Raw genomic sequence first — 19,549 nt, forward strand, 5'->3', positions numbered from 1 at the left:
AGGGAACAGATGTCCAGTAGATTTCACAGAAGGGGGTATCCATCATCGACATTGCTACCTCGAGTTAGGGACAAACGGAGACCGATTGGCCCCCGATTACCATTTGTGTCAACTTACAGTACCTGCAGCGATGCTGTGTCTCGGGTTATCCGCAGGCACTGGCGGATCCTTTCAGATGCTTTCCCTCAGATTCCTGATTTTCGCCACCCACCCATGATGTCGTTTAAACGAGCCCCGACGATTCGTGATAAATTGACCCCCAAGAAACACATCCATACAGTGGGGAAAAACGCGGGGATGTTCCCCTGTTTGGGATGCCACATGTGTGGGATGGTATTGAGGGGTAATAAGTTTACCCATCCGTCCCAGGGCACTTCCTTTTCATTGAACCGACGTTTTACCTGCGATTCTAGCTATGTCGTCTACATGCTCAAGTGCCCATGTGGCCTTGCGTATGTGGGCATGACTACACAAAGATTAAAAGATCGTATATCATCTCATAAATCGGCTATACGACACAAATTAAAGGGTCAATCGGTCTCTGAACATTTCACGGCGTTGAGACACTCTGTGTCTCAACTAAAAGTGATAGTTATTGACTCGGTCCCTCCAGATTGGAGGAGAGGGAATAGGGAAACTGAACTATTGAGGAGGGAGGCATCTTGGATCAGAAGATTGGGTACATTAGAGCCACGGGGCTTAAACCGTGAATATGATTTGGGTTTTTGCATCCATCCACGTTAGTGTATTCTCTGTGGATATTGTTACCTTGATACACCCACCTATTGCTTCATATTTATTAATATTATTATCATGATTGATTAATGATTTGATATATGTACTTATTTATGCTCTTTTCTCTTGCTTTTAGATACCCCTGGGTGTGACTGTGGCTGACCTGGTGTAGGGTGAGGTGTGGATTCATTTACCTGTATAAATCCGGATATTTTATTTTTATTTTTAATTTTTGTGTTTTTTTGAACGTTTTTTTGAACATTGTTGTGATCGGCCGATGTTTGTGGGTCCTATGGATGATATTGGCACTTTTGGTCCCATATTAATTCTTGTTCCTATGCGTCAAGTGGTGCATTACGACACCTTGACCTTATAAGTTTTTTTACGTCCTCTGGAACCAGGCGCATCGGCCGTTCGCACATGTGACTGGCGCAGTGATTAAACATGTGTGTTACTTGGCAACCACTTTTGGCTGTTGCTTACATACATACTATGCCCACGATGGTTGGACGCATGGTGGTGCGCATTGTTTGCGCTCCACGTATGCGGATACATGTTGTGTCTGACACTTCCGGCTATACCGGATGTGATGTTGGCATGGAGGGACGCACTGGATGTGTTCCCACGATGAAGCTGATCGCGTCATTTGAGTGCGACCAACTATTAGCGCTGCGCTGTGTTTCCATTGGAGGTAACAGAGTGGGCAACGCCCCTCTGTCCGCCGCTCATCCGGGAAACTTCGTGGAGTCTATTGGCTGATGGCTATGACGTCCATCTAGATTACAGGTGACAGGTAAATGACTCAAAGTACCTTTGCATACTACGGCATGTAGTCCCCCACCAGGTCCGCCTGTTGCTCCGCCTAGCATGACACCGGTTGGTGTTTTTATTGGGGGTGGGTTATTTAAAGGTTTGTTCACTGGTGTTTTCACTAAGGCTTCTGCAGTTTGATAAAGGGCATCGCCCGAAACAGCGTCTGTCATTGCCAAGCCGTACTTGATGGAATAAAAGAGCTTTGATACTATACTTTACAGCGGTGCCGGTCCTTTTTGATGTTTGGACTGTTGTGGGTCTTTGTGGGCACTCAGACCTTGACCTTGGCACCCGGATACTTTACTGCTGTGGTGCTCCTTCTAGTTGCCATTGTCCCTAATCTAAATAATACACAGGCAGTGTGCATAGAGGGGCCTGGAAGGGGGAGTTCATAGCAGAACCACAACACTGAAGAACTTGGCAGCCTTCCAGACGCAGGCCGACAAGTCTGACAGGGGAAAGATACATTGATTTATTACAGAGACTGTGAAAGTAGAAAGTGCTGCAGTTAGCCAGAACACATTAGAATAGCTTTTGGAACTTGTAGGATGATAAAAAACAGGATGCAATTTTTGTTACGGAGTCTCTTTAAAGTAAGGGAAAGTGTGTTTAAAATGAATTAAATTACCTGACAGAGATGCTTTCATTTAATGCATCTCAGAAATCTCCTGTACGTCACCAAACTTAGAGAAACATACACAACCATAAACAAAATACCAATTTTTCAGTAAAAGGTTTGAGCGCATGTACTTTTTTATTCCAGGTTTCAAAAATTAAAAAAAAAAGCAAACAAAATGTGTAGAGATGTTCGACAAAATCTGGTAGGTACAATGGGCCCGGAGGCATGAAGCAGCGGTAAAATTACCTTGCACAGGCAGCACGGGGGAGGTGGGGGCGGTGCGCATTACCCTATGAATGTGTTGCTATGGTAATGTGTTGTACATGCACATTGTACCATGCGTTACCACAGCAGCTTGTGCATTGGTAACGCGCATTGCACTGATAGGATGATGTACGCAACCCCCTGCCATTAGTTCCGGCAAAATTGCGTTTTGCTGCATGGCCATAAGTATTTTTATGCGGCTTTGTGCATCAGGCCCACTGTTACATATCAACAGCAATAAACAAATACAGTCACATATGACATTCTACAACAGACATGAATAAATAGGTCCTAGACTTTGAGGCTGCAGGCTACACGCCAGCTTCACAGCTCAGTATTCAAGAGACATCTTATAGAGATGTGGTCTCATCTGCACACCTGTGTCCACCTCAGCTGATCGGGTAGAGCAAGATGGCCACCACCTTGTTACACACCACCAGCCAGCATGTAATCCCAACTCCACCTGGAATAACATACATAATGAACTAATTAGTCGACAGGTCATATCACACAGGATCTGAACAACAATCTCCACAGAATAGAAAACTCCAAGAACAATACAACCCATTATAGAAATAAGAGCTAAAAAACAAACAAACATTTAAGTGTAACAAAAGTCTTGAGTTGTAAACATCTGAAAGATTACAAAAAAGTTCATTTTACAGACTTATTAAAACAAACGTGTGAGATTTGCAGTGGCCAAATTTTTAAATCTACTCTAATAAAAGACTGAAGTGGAAATAAATAAACTTCAGATTTTCATTCACAAAGTTCATGGTATCGCCATGGCAATAACAGCCATCCACATGTGGCAAAAATTAAAAACCTGAAGCTGTAAATGGCCTCTCGTCCTCCTCAGTCTATCATAGCTTGTGATATTGGGGTTGAGTCATAAACCGTACTGACCTCAACTTGCGAGGTTAAGCACTGCGAGTTATTGCTAACAAGCGCTCGCTATGAGCGGTCCTGTCAGCTTAGTGTGCGCTCTTCACTTCTGTGCGATACTTCCTAATGCTGCACAATGGCCTCATAGCGTGACCACCATACTTCAGTAGCGCCGCCGCTACTATGCTAATTAATGTAGTAGCAGCTGCACTACTGAGGTATTGCAGTCGCGCTACAAGGCCATTAAGCCATTAGGAAGGATCACGCATAAGAGTACATGCTACGCTGACAGGACTCGTTAGCAATAATCTGCGCTGCTTCACCGTGCCAGTTGTAACCTGCGCTGCTTGAGTGCAGTACTATTTATGAATCAACCCCATTGGGAGGGAGCAATGGCACAGCAGGGTACCCAATGAGTGGGCAAAAAATTATTCAGAGTGCAATTTGGGTTGTCAATTTATATGCATGTTAGCACTTTAAGTACAGATTATATATCAACAGAGGTTGATGTTTTGCATAATGTCTTAACCTGTGAGCCTGGAGTCTCACTTATATTATTAAATAATATTTTATCACATATTTTACTATAACAAACAAATGTCTGTACATCAGCTTTTGCCTCAGCTTCTAGCACAGGGTTTCTACACCATAATCATTTGGGCAGAAAAGTTTTGAGATAAAAAGGTCTCCCGAGCTCAATTTTCAGGGCTACCCTGGGATTCCCAAAGTATCATGAACCTCCATAGTATGCCCTACCTGTAAAACTCAAGCTCAAGAATCAATTCAGGTGGGGTGGAAAGAAAGCCAGCATTCACCCTCACAGACTCTATTTTTTGTTATTACTAGCAAGATGAACAGAGGACGTTGCCATTTCTCATACAACTTTTAAATTTGATTTAGCTGTTCCTGAGAAACAATAACAACAAACAACATTTGTAAAGCGATTTTCTCCCGTAGGACTCAAAGCACATAAGCATGGTTCCGACCAATAATTGGTTGATTGGCAAGTCGTAGAACAGAGGAAGAATTCTATAAGTCTGGAAATGCCAGGTTAAACAGGTGGCTTTTCAGTCTTGATTTGAATAACTCCAGGGATGGGGCTGTCTTTACTGCGTATGGTAGGGAGTTCCAAAGGGAAGGGGCAGCATGACAGAAAGCTCTGTCTCCAAAGGTTTTGAGGTGCACTCTGGGAGTGACCAAGTTTATAGAACCTGCTGATCTGAAGTTGTGAGAGGTGTGGTGCAGCTACGACAAACCCAGGCACCCTGGCAATGAAAAAAATGAATGCAAAAATGATGCATGTGAAATTTGTAAATAAGGAGATAAAAAGAACAATATGCAATAAAAAATATGTGAGCTTAAATGACAGCTTTAAGCGATATATTGATAGGTTTGACTCAACATATATATGTTTCCATATATTTCCATATATTTTTAATCAATTTCTCAATGTTGTTGTGAATGAAATAGTAAAATCACTCCTAAGGAATCTTGCTGGGTGGCTGGAGAGGAAATCTAGGTGTGAGGTGGAGCTGGGATGGTTGCGGTTGCTGAAGCACCAATCTAGAAGCCAAAAAAACGAACTGCCTAATTTGTGGTTGGAAGTTTCTTTTATTGCAGCCACAAAACCTTTATTGCGGCCTCAATAGGTCTCCTCACAGCCAGAAAAATACCACGCTGATGGCTGACTGAATGGGGAGATGCCAGCAGAATAAAGGTCATAACAACAAGCAAATGTTACCATACAAAGCAGCACTATGACAGCGAACAAGTAACACAAGCTCAAAGCTGAACAATCCCACTAGCCTGCTTAAAGTTTAAGTTTACTTTTCATGTGTAAATGTAGCGGAGGGTTTGAACTGTTTATTGAATTTTAAATAATTTCTGCAAAAAAAGTAAAAGAAATGAAAATAAAATATGAAATAGCTTGGAAGAGAGACGAAGTGACTGTTCTTCCTGAAGTAGAGAAGACATCATCACTTGTGCAGCAGCTGCCAGCAGTGTTCTCACTGTACTGAAGGAAGGCGCCAGGCGTACAACTCCAACTCCTGGAGCGGCCTGTTCCCATCACATCAGTAATTCCCTGCTTAAAGGGAACCTGAAGTGACATGTGACATGATAAGATAGGCATGCGTATGTACAGTGGCAAGCATACAAATAAATATGCTGTGCTTCTTTTCTTCTTTCCCTCCTGAAAGAGTGAATAGTCAGCTATGCAACGGATAGTTTTTCTTCAGTCGGGACCCAGTCGGACTATAGTGTCCCACACTGATAATGAATTACAGCTTTAAAATACTTCACTGGCAGAGAACTGGGTTTCTGAGAGCAGGGGATAGATAAAAAAAGGTCAATAGTTAATTTATTTGAGCTCTTTGAGACTTGGGACAGACTGTCATTAAGCTGAGAAAGAAAAAAAAAATCTACTTTTTTAAAGTTTATAAACATAACATAAAACCGTGGAATATCTAAAAGTCTTTTTTTAAAGGAGGATAGATACAACTGTTCATCTCATCAGTTTATTTGCACTGAAGCCCCTTGCAACACAGCAAATGGGCAACCCCCAAATGTGAACATTGGGAGCACGGTGTGCCACGGCGTGCATGCGCAGATCAACGGGAATTCCAAGGACGTACTTCCTGTCCTGCAGGGGCGGGTGTCGCCTATGCATATGACCCTGTCGCTGCACAGTGGCTCAGGATCACATGAAGGCTGATTTCTGCAATGTGATGCAGTACTTGCACCGTTACCACTACGTGGTGACAGCATGTGATGGCGGCACTCAGAAAGCATAGGAGCCCAGGAGCAGCTGGACAATCACGGCAGTTTAGAATTAGGACTGTAGATAATTATTGATTTATAAAGCACCAACATATTCCGTGGCGCTGTACAAAACGTCATCGGTTTATTTTCGCTTCTGGTTTCTTTTGATAGCATGTTCGTGGGCAGTGATGCTCTCACCAGTAATAACGAGTGGTTAAGCACGCAAATTTGTGATTTAAATGAGTTTTAATTAGCTCAGGTGTGCGGCACGGAGTGAAGGGGTTATTTACCCATAAGTACGCTTCCTCCCTGCGCTCCAACTAGCTTGCACGCGTCCTATTGGATGCGTTGCAAGCCTCACTGCTCGCACTTCCTCCTTCAAGCCGGAAGGAGGGAGTGCGTGGTGGTGAGGCTTGCAAAGTGTCCAATAGGACCCATGCAAGCTAGTTGGAGGGAGGATGTGCACTTATGGGTAAATAACCCCTTCACTCCCTGCCGCACACCTGAGTCAATTAAAGCTCATTTAAATCACAGATTAGAGTACTTAAGCACTCATTACTCGTGAGAGCATCACTGTTCATGGGATGAGTGAGGAAAATGGATCAGACAGAGGAAACCCACACAAAACACAAGGAAAGCTTACAAATCAATTGGCTGAGATTTAGTACCTACCATTTACCATTTAGCCACCAATCTTCTGGGTTTTTGCCTCTCCGTGCGTGAGCATTAAAAATTAACACTTTTTAAAATCAAATTTGTATTGACAATGTGATTGAAATTTACAGACTAAGGCCCAAAATTTTCATAGGATATGTTTATTAACTCAAATATTTAGTCTATTAAAAACGTTTTGACCTGCTTGAGGCCTCATTGGGTGGTGTGCTGGAGGCTTCAGCTATTGGAGGATGTTAGAGCGTTGAAACGCCCATTGATTTTTCATGTCCCTTTAGAGGTAAAAGCTGTATGGCAGTCCCCATTCTAACCTCAGACGCTAAGTATAAACATAAATAAAGGCAGAGTTATCATTACCTGCAATCCCTGTAGGAAAGGCTATCAGTCGCTCCAGAGGTGCAATCCACTTACTGGGCAGCTGAGTGACAGGCTCAGAGTAATACTTCCATATAAGGGAGATCATCAGAGCAGCCTGTAAAATAAGTGCACAGGTTACCATGTGATAGACGCGAAACAGAGTTCAGAGAATAAAATAGAGTTAAAAGAAAACCACAGCCTATTTCCCTGCTGAGAATGGAGGAACTTTGCTGGGTTTACTATCATTACAATTACCTCAGTTGGGAGTAACCACGTCCATCGCAGTACCAGCTGAGAGCTATGATGACCCATTGGTGGGCCTTATCTTAGAGCACTGCTTTTTCCAGATAAGGTGGTCTCAGTATGTACTAGTACTAGTAGTATTACCTGTGCGGGTTAATCTTACCTATCTGAAGTCTTCTTAGGTCCGTCCCTCGGCGCCTCCCACGATGCGTTCCACATGCATCACGCGACTACAAACACTTCCTCTTTCAACCCCGAAGGAGGAAGTGTTCGTAATCACGTGACTGCCACTTGGACCGCATCGTGGGAGGCGCAGAGGGACGGACCTAAGAAGACGTCAGATAGGTAAGATTACCACCCCCCCGCGATTTGATTTAACAGGATAAAATCCGGATAACAACTATCCGGATTTCATCCAAGTTCGGAGTTGAGTAGCTCTACTTCTGAGAGCAGAAAAGAGATAAAAAGGGTCAATAGTTCATAGATTTTAGCTCTGGCATACGTCAATGAATGTGTCACTGAGCAAAAACAATAAATCAGTAAAAACTTAAAAAGTAGATTTAAATGTAAAATAAAACTGTGGAATGTCTTAAAAAGTCATTTTAGGAGAAGGAGGATACATACAATTGTTTATTTGATTATTTATTTTCACCTCGGGTGTCCTTTAAGTCTGCACAAAGAAGAAAGTAAAATGTATTGCATCTCTTTTTACCCCTAAAGCTTTGCTGGGATTACTGTAGTGACAAATTAATTCCATCCTACACATCCATGAGGGCTCCGGCTCTGTGTACATGAGAGCTCTTTCACACTTATGGGTGTTGCTGTCCGTCATGATGCACGGCACATATTGTCCGTAACGCAGGTAGCTACCATTCACACTACAGTGTGCGCTCCTGTAGGCTGCTCTATAATGCGGCTGGGAACATCCGAGCGCACGATGCACACATTTTTTCATTGCACGAAAATGGATGGAAGCTGCCAACGTATGCGTTTTAGCGTGTTGCAACTCGCGCTTCCATGCGTTGAAACGCATGCACGAAATTGTGCATGCATTGCCCAGTGTGAATGAGCCCTCAAGGTGTAATCACTCCTACCTCAGTACCAGCTGAAAGCTATGCAAGGCAGATACCCCAGTGAAACACGCAGAACTCTAGAGCAGTGGCCTGAGAAACACCAAAGTAGTTTCAGGTATGTCAGTAGAGTATAGCTTGTTAAAAAACTTGATGTACACAGTAGAATCTAGTGAACTCTGATATAGTAAACATCTGGCTATAGTAAACTCAGTCCTAGGTCTCAACCATGCACTTCTGATATAGTAAACTACTTGACCAGATCCCTTGGAGTTTATTCTACTATACAGAGATGATAGAGGCACAATTGCCATTAGACAAGTGTGTTGTTTCTGTTGGAATACTCCTGGTGGTAACCCCGACCTACACTCGGGGTAGCCACCACAGAGGATTGCATGGCCCAGGGAGGGATTTTTTTTAAATAAAACCTGTTATATTGGTAGCTAGCACCAGGATAGCTACCTGTGTCCCCCAAGTCCCTCCGGTCCCCTCCGAAATACGTACCCCCCAGGTATCCCGCGATGGCGCAGCCTCCCAATCAGCTCCAGGCTTCACTATGGGGAGGATCGGGACTGCGCATGACGTCATGACATCGATGATGTCATGTCCGATTGTCGCCATAGCGACGACTGAAGCTGATTGCGGAGGCTGTGTTTCTCGCAGGATCGCGGCTGGGTAAATATAAGCAGCTGCGATCGGGGGGATCAGAGAGGTGCGTGGGACTTGGGGGACACTGGTAGCTAGCCTAGTGCAAGCTACAAGTATTGCAACAAGTTTTATTCAAAAAAATCCCTCCCACGGACGCAGCCACTGAAACTGCGTACCGCCAGGAGGGTTAAAGTAAACCAGAGAAGAACACTTATAAAAGATTTATACATACCTGGGGTTTCCTCCAGCCCCCTCCGTATTAATCACTCCCACAACGTCTTTCTCCGCCTTCTCCTGGTCCCGGTAGAAGCCTCGTAGGTTTGGCCAGTCAGTGCGCACTGCGCATGCAGTCCCGTGGCTGGGAGTGCTTTGCGTCTGCGCAGTACTACTGCACAGTCGCAGAACGCCCCCAGCAGCAGGAGTCAGATGGGGTGCGCGCTCAGCCGCACTGCACATGCGCCGACTGACCCTGACTGGCCAAACTTATGGGACTTCTACCAAGAGAAGGCGGAGGGAGCTGGAGTAAGCCCAAAGTATGAATAAATCTTTTATAAGTGTTCGTCTCTGGTACACTTTAGGGCCTGGTTTACACATAAATCTGCACATTTCCGGTCCAGTCCAGTACTGTCCCTGTCAGTGTTTTACATCAGTTTTCTATTTATCTAATTTTACCTAGCTGGAATGGAAATATACACCTTTTATGTGTGAACACAGCCATAGAAATGCATAAAAAACTGACAGGACTGGACCAGACTGGAAATGTACATCTTTTATGTGTGAACACAGCCAACTATCAAAAAATGACAAGACTGCACACCTTTTAAACATATTTTATTGTGAACAAGTTAAAGAGGTTCTGTATACAATACAACATTATGGAACTGATAATCACAATGGTTGGGTTATCATGGGTTTGAGACAAGAAAATAAGCCTGCATTTGTATAGTCATCTAGCAAATCTTGGCAGCATAGCTGGCAGTATCCATATTACATATATCTCAGCCTCTTCAGCCTGAACACTATTTTCTTTTCTTTTTTGTTATTCCCCCCTCCCCCCTCCCTCCCCTCCCGCCCCTCCCTCTTTGGTGTATAAGGTATATATTGGCTGAGTATATTTTTGAGGCTTATTGAACTTGTTGGCTCACGGACTATTACAGTAATTATTTCTTACTACTTAAATGATAGGGCTAATCTTCTTTAGCTAATAACATGGTATGGCTCATATTATACGCAAAGGGCCTAGTTTTCCCAGTAGGTCCATGGTGGAGTACCATTCGGTATATTGGAAAGGTTTCATTAAACTTTGGATTTCTGTACGATTGAAGTGGTATCCTATAAAATGTTTCCATTTCTCGAAGAATCTTTTGGAGAGGGCATCTTTATGCAGTAGGGCCTCAGTCTTATCTATATTGAACAAGTGGAGAAGTTCTTGTTGTATGTCCCATGTGGTAGGAGGATCCGGATATATCCATTTATTATAAATTACTTTTCTGGCTGCAGCTATTGTCAAGTGGCAGAGAGTGTTGGGGGAGTCTTTTGTGATGGAGACAGTGGATTCCACTTGTTGTGTTTTATCTGTTGAATTGAATAGGTATAGATGCGGAGAGAGAGGAAGATTTCTTTTGCATAGATTTTTGATAAATTGTCGGACTTTGGCCCAATATATCTTGATTGTCTGGCATTCCCACATGCAATGGAAGATGTTGGCAGAGGGGGTTCGGCATTTAGGGCACCATGGTTGATAATAGGATGGTGGCTGAGCATATTTGATATTGAATGCAAACTTTGCCCTGTGGATGAGTTTAAAATGTGACTCTCTCCAGGTTTCATTTTTAATAATTTGTCTGAAAATTGTATTTCCTGTGATAATATGATTGGGGATGTCACCATCATCTAAGTCTCTACTCCAGGCCTTGAAACTAAGTAGAGCACGGGTTTCTAATTTTTCTTGATCAAGCTTCTGTTGTATTGTTGACAAAAGGAGTTTATGTGCGCCGGGGCTTAAGAAAGTATCAAAGTTGTTTATCTTTTGTTCTTGGGATAGGTTCCTCATTTGTTTTATAACATAAGATTTCACCTGTGCGTAAAACAAAAAGTGGTGCCTAGGAAGGTTGTACTCCTGTCTTAGGTGGTTGAAGGATTTCCATTTGTTGTTACGTAGGTCGAATAACTGACCCAGGTTTCTTAGTCCTTTGTCTTCCCATATGCTAAACCCTGCATGAGATAAACTGGCAGGGAACCCAGGGTGTCCCCATAAGGGCATGTATTTGGATACATGCATGGGTAAATTAAATTTTTTCCGGACTTCTTTCCATGTTACCCACGTGTCTTTTATTAATTTGCTGGCCTTGATTTTTATGGGTAGTTTAGTAAATTTTGTGTGGAGGATTGCGGATAATGACCAGGGTTCAGAAAAAGCTGCTTCTAGTTGTGTATTGGAGTAAGTATTAATATTACAGACCCAGTCCCTGGCGTGTCTAAATAGACACGCCAGCTTATAGTTTCTGATGTTAGGAATTCCCAGGCCTGCCCATTGTTTAGGGAGTTTTAATTTGGCATAGGCTATCCTGGGCTTTCTCCCTGCCCATAGGAATCTGGTGAACATTCTCTCTAGATCTTTCAAATCTTGATGTTTGATTAGTAAGGGGAGGGTTTGGAGGGGGTATAATAGTCTTCCGAAGGAGATTGACTTTAGTAGGGCCGCTCTACCCATGAGGTTTATGGGCAGTGTTTCCCAGTGTGTTAGCTGTTTTTTTATGGATGCCAATAGCGGTGGGTAGTTGAGGGCGTATGTTGTCGTTGAGTCCCTAGCTAATACTATCCCCAAGTACTTTATTGTTGAGGCTAATTTGATCCCTGTACACCCTGGTGGTATCTGGCAAGATGCTAATGGTGAAAGCCATAGCAATTCACTCTTGGATTTATTTATTTTGAACCCGCTGATTTTACCCATGTCTTCGAGTATTTGAAAGGTTTGGGGGATTTGAGATTGGGGATGTGAGAGGAAGAGGAGCACATCGTCTGCGAACATGGTTTGTATTAGTGTTTCGGACCCTATTTTTATGCCTTCTAGCGTAGAAGATAGAATTTTGGCAATGGGCTCAAGAGCTAAGTTGAATAGTAGAGGGGATAATGGACATCCCTGCCTTGTTCCCTTGCTCAGTGGTAATTTGGATGATAAGAAACCTTGTGTGAAGACTTGGGCAGTGGGAGAGTGTTGTAGGGCCTCTATTAATGATAAGAATTTCCCTGCAAATTTCATTTGAGTAAGAGTTGCTCTTAGCCATGACCAATTAACATTATCAAAGGCCTTTTCGGCGTCTAGTAGTAGTATAGCGAAATTCTTAGCTGATTTTGGGTATAATTTTGCATAGTCCATGGCCAAGAGCACCTTCCTTATGTTGGCTACAGCTGATCTGTTTTTTATGAAGCCTGCTTGGTGAGGGCCTACAAGTTTGGGCATGAGTGTTGCTAGCCGGTCTGCCATTATCTTGGTTAATATTTTTAGGTCTTGGTTTAGTAGGGAAATTGGCCTATAAGACTCTGGTAATAATGGGTCTTTGCCTGCTTTTGGCAGAATTTTGATATAGGCATTGTTAGCAGTTTCCGGTAATGTGCCTGTTTGTAAGATAGTGTTGAATACTTTTCTTAGATGGGGGGCTATTTCTGGGCCTAGTAGCTTGTAATATTCAGTACTTAGGCCATCTGGGCCTGGGGCTTTCCCGTTGGCCAGTGTTTTAATCGTGGTTACTATTTCCTCTGTGGTGATGTTGTTATTTAGTATTTGGAGGTCGACCTCAGTTAACTGAGGAAGTTTTGCATTGGTCAGGATCGTCTTTATTTTATTGGGATCTGGGTGAGGGGAGTTTTCTGCGTAAAGATGTGTGTAGAAATTTTGAAATAGAGAGTTGATCTGCCTGGGGTCATGTGTCAAGAGACCTGAGGTGTCTTTCAAAGCAGGGATGTCCACCATTTGACCAGCTTCTCTCGTCAGTCTGCATAGTAATTTCCCCATCTTGTTCCCATATTTATGAAATTTTAAGTTGGCGTGGGATGTGTGTAGTGATTCTTTGGCTTTAAGCCAATTATCTAGTTCAGATTTAGCATTTTGCCATTTTGTTTTATTATCAGTTGTGGGATGGGATTGGAACTTGGAGTTGGCTTTCCTCAATTTTGAGATGGCCTCCATATAGCATTTTTGGGTTTGTCGTTTTTTTCCGGCCAGGTATGCTATTATTTTGCCTCTCAGAACTGACTTAGATGTTTCCCAGAAAAGGAAGTGCTGGTCTGCATGCAGTCGGTTATCTGAGCTGTATTCCATCCACCATTGTTTAATTAGTGCTTTGAATTCGTCATTTTCATAGAGTTGCGTTGGGAATCTCCATAGTATATCATTTCCCTTCGGGGAGATATCTGCTATATCTATGGTGATAGGGGAGTGGTCAGATATTACCAGGTCTTTGATATCAGCATCTTTGATTCTGCTTAATAATGGATTTGATACCAGAAAATAATCAATACGGGACCACATGTCATGTGGGGGTGAGAAAAAAGTATACTGGCGGTCGCACGGGTGGAATACCCTCCAGACATCATGCAGACACAGATCTTCCTTGAAGGATCGACTTTGTTTTATTTTCTTTTTATAAAGGGAATTAATGAATTGTTTTTGGGATCTATCTTCTCCCATATCTAGTATTGAGTTGTGGTCCCCTCCCACTACATATTTGCTGCCTACTGTCGTATTTATTATTATTCTCAAAGTGCGGAGGAAGTCGACATTGTCTTCATTGGGTGCATATACATTAATAATATCCAGGGGCTCAAAACCTTGTTTCACTCTCGTTCTGATCCACCTGCCAGCTGTGTCATGTTCTGTTGCAACAACTTTTTGGGTCAAGCGTTTATGGATTAATGTGATCACCCCAGCTTTCCTCTCTTGTGCAGGAGAGCAAATGACTGTTCCCACCCACCATTTTTTCAAAAAATTTGCCTGGGCAGAATCTAGATGTGTCTCCTGCAGGAGGGCTATATCGGCCTTCAATTTTTTTAGGTGTCTTAGGATCATGGACCTTTTATGTGGGGATCGTAAGCCCTTAACATTCCATGAAACAATGCGTAGAGTCATGTCACAGCTTTAAGGCGGATCAAAGTCGAGAAGCCCCAAATCAAATATCACATATTCGTATCCGTGAGCCAACATAGTTACCCCTTCCCCTGACCCTTTTTCCCCAGAAGACACGACATTATATATGAATTGCATGCATAACAGGCTGTTCAGTTGGCTAACTTGCAAGTATGTAAAACAAATGATAACATAACAGCAAATCTTTACTGCGCAAAGCGACTTCTCTTCTTCCCTGGAGCTACGTTTTAAAAACATTAGCTTGAACGCTGAGAGAGTTCTGTCTCTCTTAGGAGGCTTTAGTTGTCCCATTCTTTGGGGTTTTTACTTCTGAGTGAGTTGTTGTGCTGGCACCCACCGCTTATATCAATTTGGGATAGATTTTAGCTTTCCTCTGCCTCCCCCTCTGCGTTTTCCGTTGGTGTGAAGTGGGACAGAAAGGTTTCTGCATCCTTTGCATCTCGGAAAGAGTGTTGTTTTCCGTTCGGTTCTGTAATCCTGAGGGTGGCGGGGAATGCCAAAGCGAATCTTATGTTTTTATTTATGCATGTTGTGCAGGCTTTGTTGAATGTCTGCCGCTGGCGAGAGACCTCAAGTGAATAATCATTAAACAGTCTAATATGGGTGCCTTGATATTCAAGCTTTTGTTTAAGTTGGCGATAGGCTCTCATAATCATATCTTTTTCGGCATAATCAAGATATTTAATCATTACCACTCTAGGTGGTTTGCTTAGACCTGCGTCGTTTCGCGGTGGACCCACCCTATGTGCCCTCTCTGCCTTGCATGGGGTTGTGATGCCCAGCAGCTGTGGGAGATCTGTGGCGCTGAAGGTGAGCAGCGTGGCGGGATCATGAGATTCTGGGAGGCCTACCACCCTGACATTACTTCTCCGGGATCTGTTTTCCAGATCCTGGAGCTTGTTGTACATAGATGTATTATCCATTTCCAGCCTGCCAATTTTCAACTTACACTGCGTATGCTCGTCTTCGACATTTGATATGCGTTTCTCAGCTTGTTGTAAGCGGCGGGTGTGGGCCTGAACTTCCTTCTGGATTTGCTTCAGGGATTGTGTTATGGCTGAGTGGATCATATCTTGCAGTCGCGGGGTGAGTTGTCTTACTACTGCAGTGGCTATGTCATTGTAGTTGGCTGGGTCAGGGGGTGTTTGGCACTCACGGTTTTCCGTTGGGTCTTCTCCGTCATGATCCCAGTTTTGAGCATGATGTTCGTTTGAGGTGTTCGAGCGGGGAGAGCTGCTTAGGTCGTCTTGGCTGCGCTGGTCGGCGGCCATCTTGGTCCCCTGCGTGCGGTCTCGATCTCCCTTCTTTCTCTCGGATCGCGTCAAGTAGCGGTCCATAATGGCTGGCAGGGCTGTCTGGGTGTAGGGTGGGTATTCCGCGACCTTCTGGTGTATTTGGTAGGTGCGGATGCACGGATAATTGCCTCCTGCAAGAACTCTGTCAGCGGAGCGAGCTGTTAGCTACCCGCTCATCCAGGCGCCGGAACCGGAAGTCCAAGACTGCACACCTTTTTATGTTTGTTACAGGGTCAGTTCCTTAGTCTGTTTAAAGGAACATTATCAATTAAAACAACTTTTTTTATATACTCTATATTAGGGTACACATTACCACTAGTGCTAGGGTTTTTTTTTTTATTTATTCGCCCAGTTCTCTCTCCCTCTTTCCCTGCTTAAAAATCATCCTTCATTCCTCACACAGCTCACAAATATACTTCACTGTGTCACAGCATGCAGGAGACATGATGAGGAGGCTGACCTGAGGAGTTAACTAGATGAGCTGTAATATTGCTGTAGTTATTGCAAGCAGGGAGATGTGCATAACTATTCCTGACTGACTGACTTTCAGTCTTGCTTGTGATGATATACTCCAGGCTGCATCTACTTCATAGGCTGCTATGAGAGGGAGAGATGCTGTTTACAAAGGCATTATCAGGATCTTTATCAGTCAGAGTACAGAAGAAAAGGAACACACATTGCTGGAATCTTTAACCCCTAAAGCTACGTACACACGCCTAATTTCTTCAAACTACGGGTCGTGAGACCCACCCGCGGGGCGGCCGTTCTGACGACAGTTTGCCCGTGTGTACAGTCATAGTTTGAAGAAATCAGGTCGTGTGTATGCACCTTTACCCCCATCTGAGTAAGATTATTTCAGCAAGGTGTTTATTAAACTATACCCTGAGGTGTTGAAAGAACATCCTCCCTCCGTGCTGGAACGTGGTCTAGCTTTTTAAGAGCCCGACACTTTTGTATCTAAAACTGACAGAGGATTTTACTTGTGGTAATGTGTTCCCTAACATACAGCATTTTTAACAAAAAATGCTTTAATCAATAGTATTCCTCTAAGGTTCCGGAGCAGCCGTGTGCCATTGATCAAATGAATGGCAATGGAATCAGACATAGGCTTGTAGGAGGCAGAGAGTGAGCTAGCTGAGAGATTGTGGGTACCAGCAGATGGGGAGGGCCCGCATAATCTCTCAGAGCTTTATGTCATTCTGCTCCTGTGCAAGTTCAATGGGTTTTTATAGCTTTCAATAAAGTACAGTCTTACGCTACACTGGATCACTAAGTGACTGATCCTACTTACTAATTGTGGAATTATAACTGAAACGTGGTTGAAACTGAATAGAATCTTAAGACTGATTGAGCATCAGGACAGGTTAATTGCACTACTCCACATGCGCAGACTTACCGTTAGGCCTCTTTCACAGAGGGACGATGCGTTTGATGCGACGTTAAAGTCGCACAATGTGCCCCTAACGCAGCGCATGTAGGTTATGAAATTGGACGTTCTTTTGCACTGCGTTATGTGTCTCTAGGTGCACCGTTTTCGTTGCATACTGCTGGAACGAAAACGGCGCATGCGTTACATTTAAAAAAAACAAAAAACTTTACATTATTGAACATGTGCAACACACATAATGCAGCAAATGTATTGCTAAACGCACAGCATGCAGCACTTTCTAAATATTGCTACACGTTACACACAACGCAACGTGTGCACTAGGGCTGCACAAAATATCGTTTTAAAATCGAAATCGTGATTTGCGGCAAGACGATTTCCTAATCGTCAAAGTGGCGATTTTTTTCATGCGTACAATTTTATGTATGTGCGCTTTTTACGTGTACTATTTTAAGCGTTTCATGCGTAAAATTGGCCAGAAGGAGCAAGAGTGGTAGTAAGTAGAGTAATGCAGCCAATACGCTGCTTGTGGAGGAGAAGGATCCGCACATCAGACACTCCTGTTCTGCACTTACACCTTGTCTCCCGTGGTCACACAGTGTACTGCACGCTCACTGCCCAGGATCTGTTATCTCTCCACTAGCCTGTCTCCCGTGGTCACACAGTGTACTGTACATCTGCTCACTGCCCAGGATCTGTTATCTTTCCACTATCCTGTCGAGCAAACAACTTGGATCACCACCACTGCCCAGGACCTGCTGTGGTACTCAGCTCTGCATTTATTAATAGCTATTTGTTTTGATAAATTCACAATGCAGTAAAATTTATAAACATGACAGAAAATGACATCATACTGTCAATTTAATAGTATGATGTAATTTTCTGTCAAGGCATGTTTGTAAATGTTACTGTACATTGTGAATTTAAACCTAAAGCTCGATTTAAAGAAAATCGTGAAAAAATAGAAAATCACAATTTTGGACAGAAAAAAATTACGATTCAATCTTTTCCTAAAATCGTGCAGGCCTAGTGTGCACTGTGAATGTCGCACAGACTTTGTACTGCTGTTTGTTAGTCTGCGTTATCATTTTTTATAACGTGCGACTTTAACGTCCCACTGTGAAAGAGGCCTTATAGTGCGGGGGTGAGTCTAGACTGAGACCTTGCTAGGCTACTTTTATTTTGTACGGAATATCTATAGATTATTTAGTAAAGCAGCGCTCCACACTGAAATGGAAAATGCTGGCTCAGCACAATTTTATTGAGCCCAGAGTGAACTGAACTGAGAGTGATATTGAGGTTACTATACTAACTTCCTTTGAAACAATACAGTTTACCTGCCAGTCCTGCTGATCTCTTTGGCTGCAGCAATGTCTGAAGGGATTTTACTGTATAGAGATAATGGAGGCTCTTTTACCATTAGACATGAGTGTTGTGTCTGTAACATGTAACAAACAACTATGGCGATAATCCAGTCAGAACTTCAGTCAAAACACCTGGTCTGCATGCTTGCTCAGAGTCTACGGCTAAAAGCATTAGAGGCAGAGGCTCAGCAGGATAGCTACAGAATGTGCATTGTTAAAAAGGAAATACATGTCAAGCTCCATAACCCTCTCAGTTCAGGTGTCCTTTAGGATGGGAGAATAACTATTACAATCACTGAATGGGTGGAACTGAGCAACACTGATGTGGGAGAGATCAATGGGGTTGTGGCTTGAGCCAATAATGAGCAGTCATGTAGAGCTATGAATTAGTGGTATTAAAATTGACACAAAGGATAGTGGTCAGCAATGCAATAATTGAACATTTGTTTTTACTATATTTTTTGGACTATAAGACTCACTTTTTCTCCCCCAAAAGTGTGTGTGTGTGTGTGTGTGTGGGGGGGGACAAGTCACTGCATCTTAAGCCCCATACACACACTCAACAGCGGTCTCTTATGCTTTCACAACTATTGTTGGGAAACAAGCTGAAACACCTAATTGTTGTGAAACAAGTTGAAACACCTAAAAAAGTCTTTTGCTATTGTTCAAAGAGCTGCTATTGTTCAACTGTTGGATTGACTTTTTATCAGTCTTATCAGCTCTTTAAACAATAGCAAAATACGTTTTTTCAGGGGTTTCAACTTGTCTCACAACAAAAGTTGTGAAAGCATAAAAGACCACTGTTGAGAGTGTGTATGGGGCTTTATAGTCCAAATGCAGGGAGTTCCTGACTTGTGAACACCTGCCAATACAAGGGTCGTCTTATGGTCAGGAGCGTATTATAGTCCGAAAAATACGGTAGGTTTCTAGGCAACTTAGGTACTCTGTGACAAACTACACTAGTAACAGGAACAGGGGCATTACTACAGTTCATGGGGCCCAGTATAGTCATCTAGCTCTAGCAGTGGCACCATACGGCAGAATTGCTCCCCCCCCCCCTCCCTTACCTATTCCATGCAGATTGCACACTGCAGCACTTTTGTATTTCCCTCTCACAGCATGCAGTGGTCCCTTCCTCCTGCCTGCCTTAGTGTCCTTCTCCTAGCAAACATAGCCTTGCTCCAATGTCGGGTTCAGTGCCCCTGTGATGTCACATCAGCACCATATTGGCAGCAGGAGGGGACTGTGAGAAAAGGGAGAGTAAGGCAGATGGAGGAAAGAAATACGTACA

At 43.3% G+C, this 19,549-nt stretch overlaps 1 protein-coding gene across 3 annotated transcripts in view; it reads right to left on the bottom strand.

The window, feature by feature from the left end:
• Nucleotides 1-2,283: 2,283 nt before the first annotated feature.
• Nucleotides 2,284-19,549, bottom strand: part of GET1 (guided entry of tail-anchored proteins factor 1) — a 103,894-nt gene continuing 86,628 nt past the window's right edge. For all 3 annotated transcript variants that reach the window (XM_068270374.1, XM_068270375.1, XM_068270373.1), the window contains exons 4-5: nt 7,106-7,220; nt 2,284-2,894 (exon numbers count right to left, since the gene is read on the bottom strand). In XM_068270374.1, coding sequence (XP_068126475.1) covers nt 2,821-2,894; nt 7,106-7,220 — 189 coding nt within the window. In that variant the 3' untranslated portion in view covers nt 2,284-2,820. The remainder of the gene's footprint in view (nt 2,895-7,105; nt 7,221-19,549) is intronic.

The sequence above is a fragment of the Hyperolius riggenbachi genome, chromosome 2 (genome assembly GCF_040937935.1).
Source record: "Hyperolius riggenbachi isolate aHypRig1 chromosome 2, aHypRig1.pri, whole genome shotgun sequence".
In the NCBI taxonomy this organism is placed as follows: Eukaryota; Metazoa; Chordata; class Amphibia; order Anura; family Hyperoliidae; genus Hyperolius; species Hyperolius riggenbachi.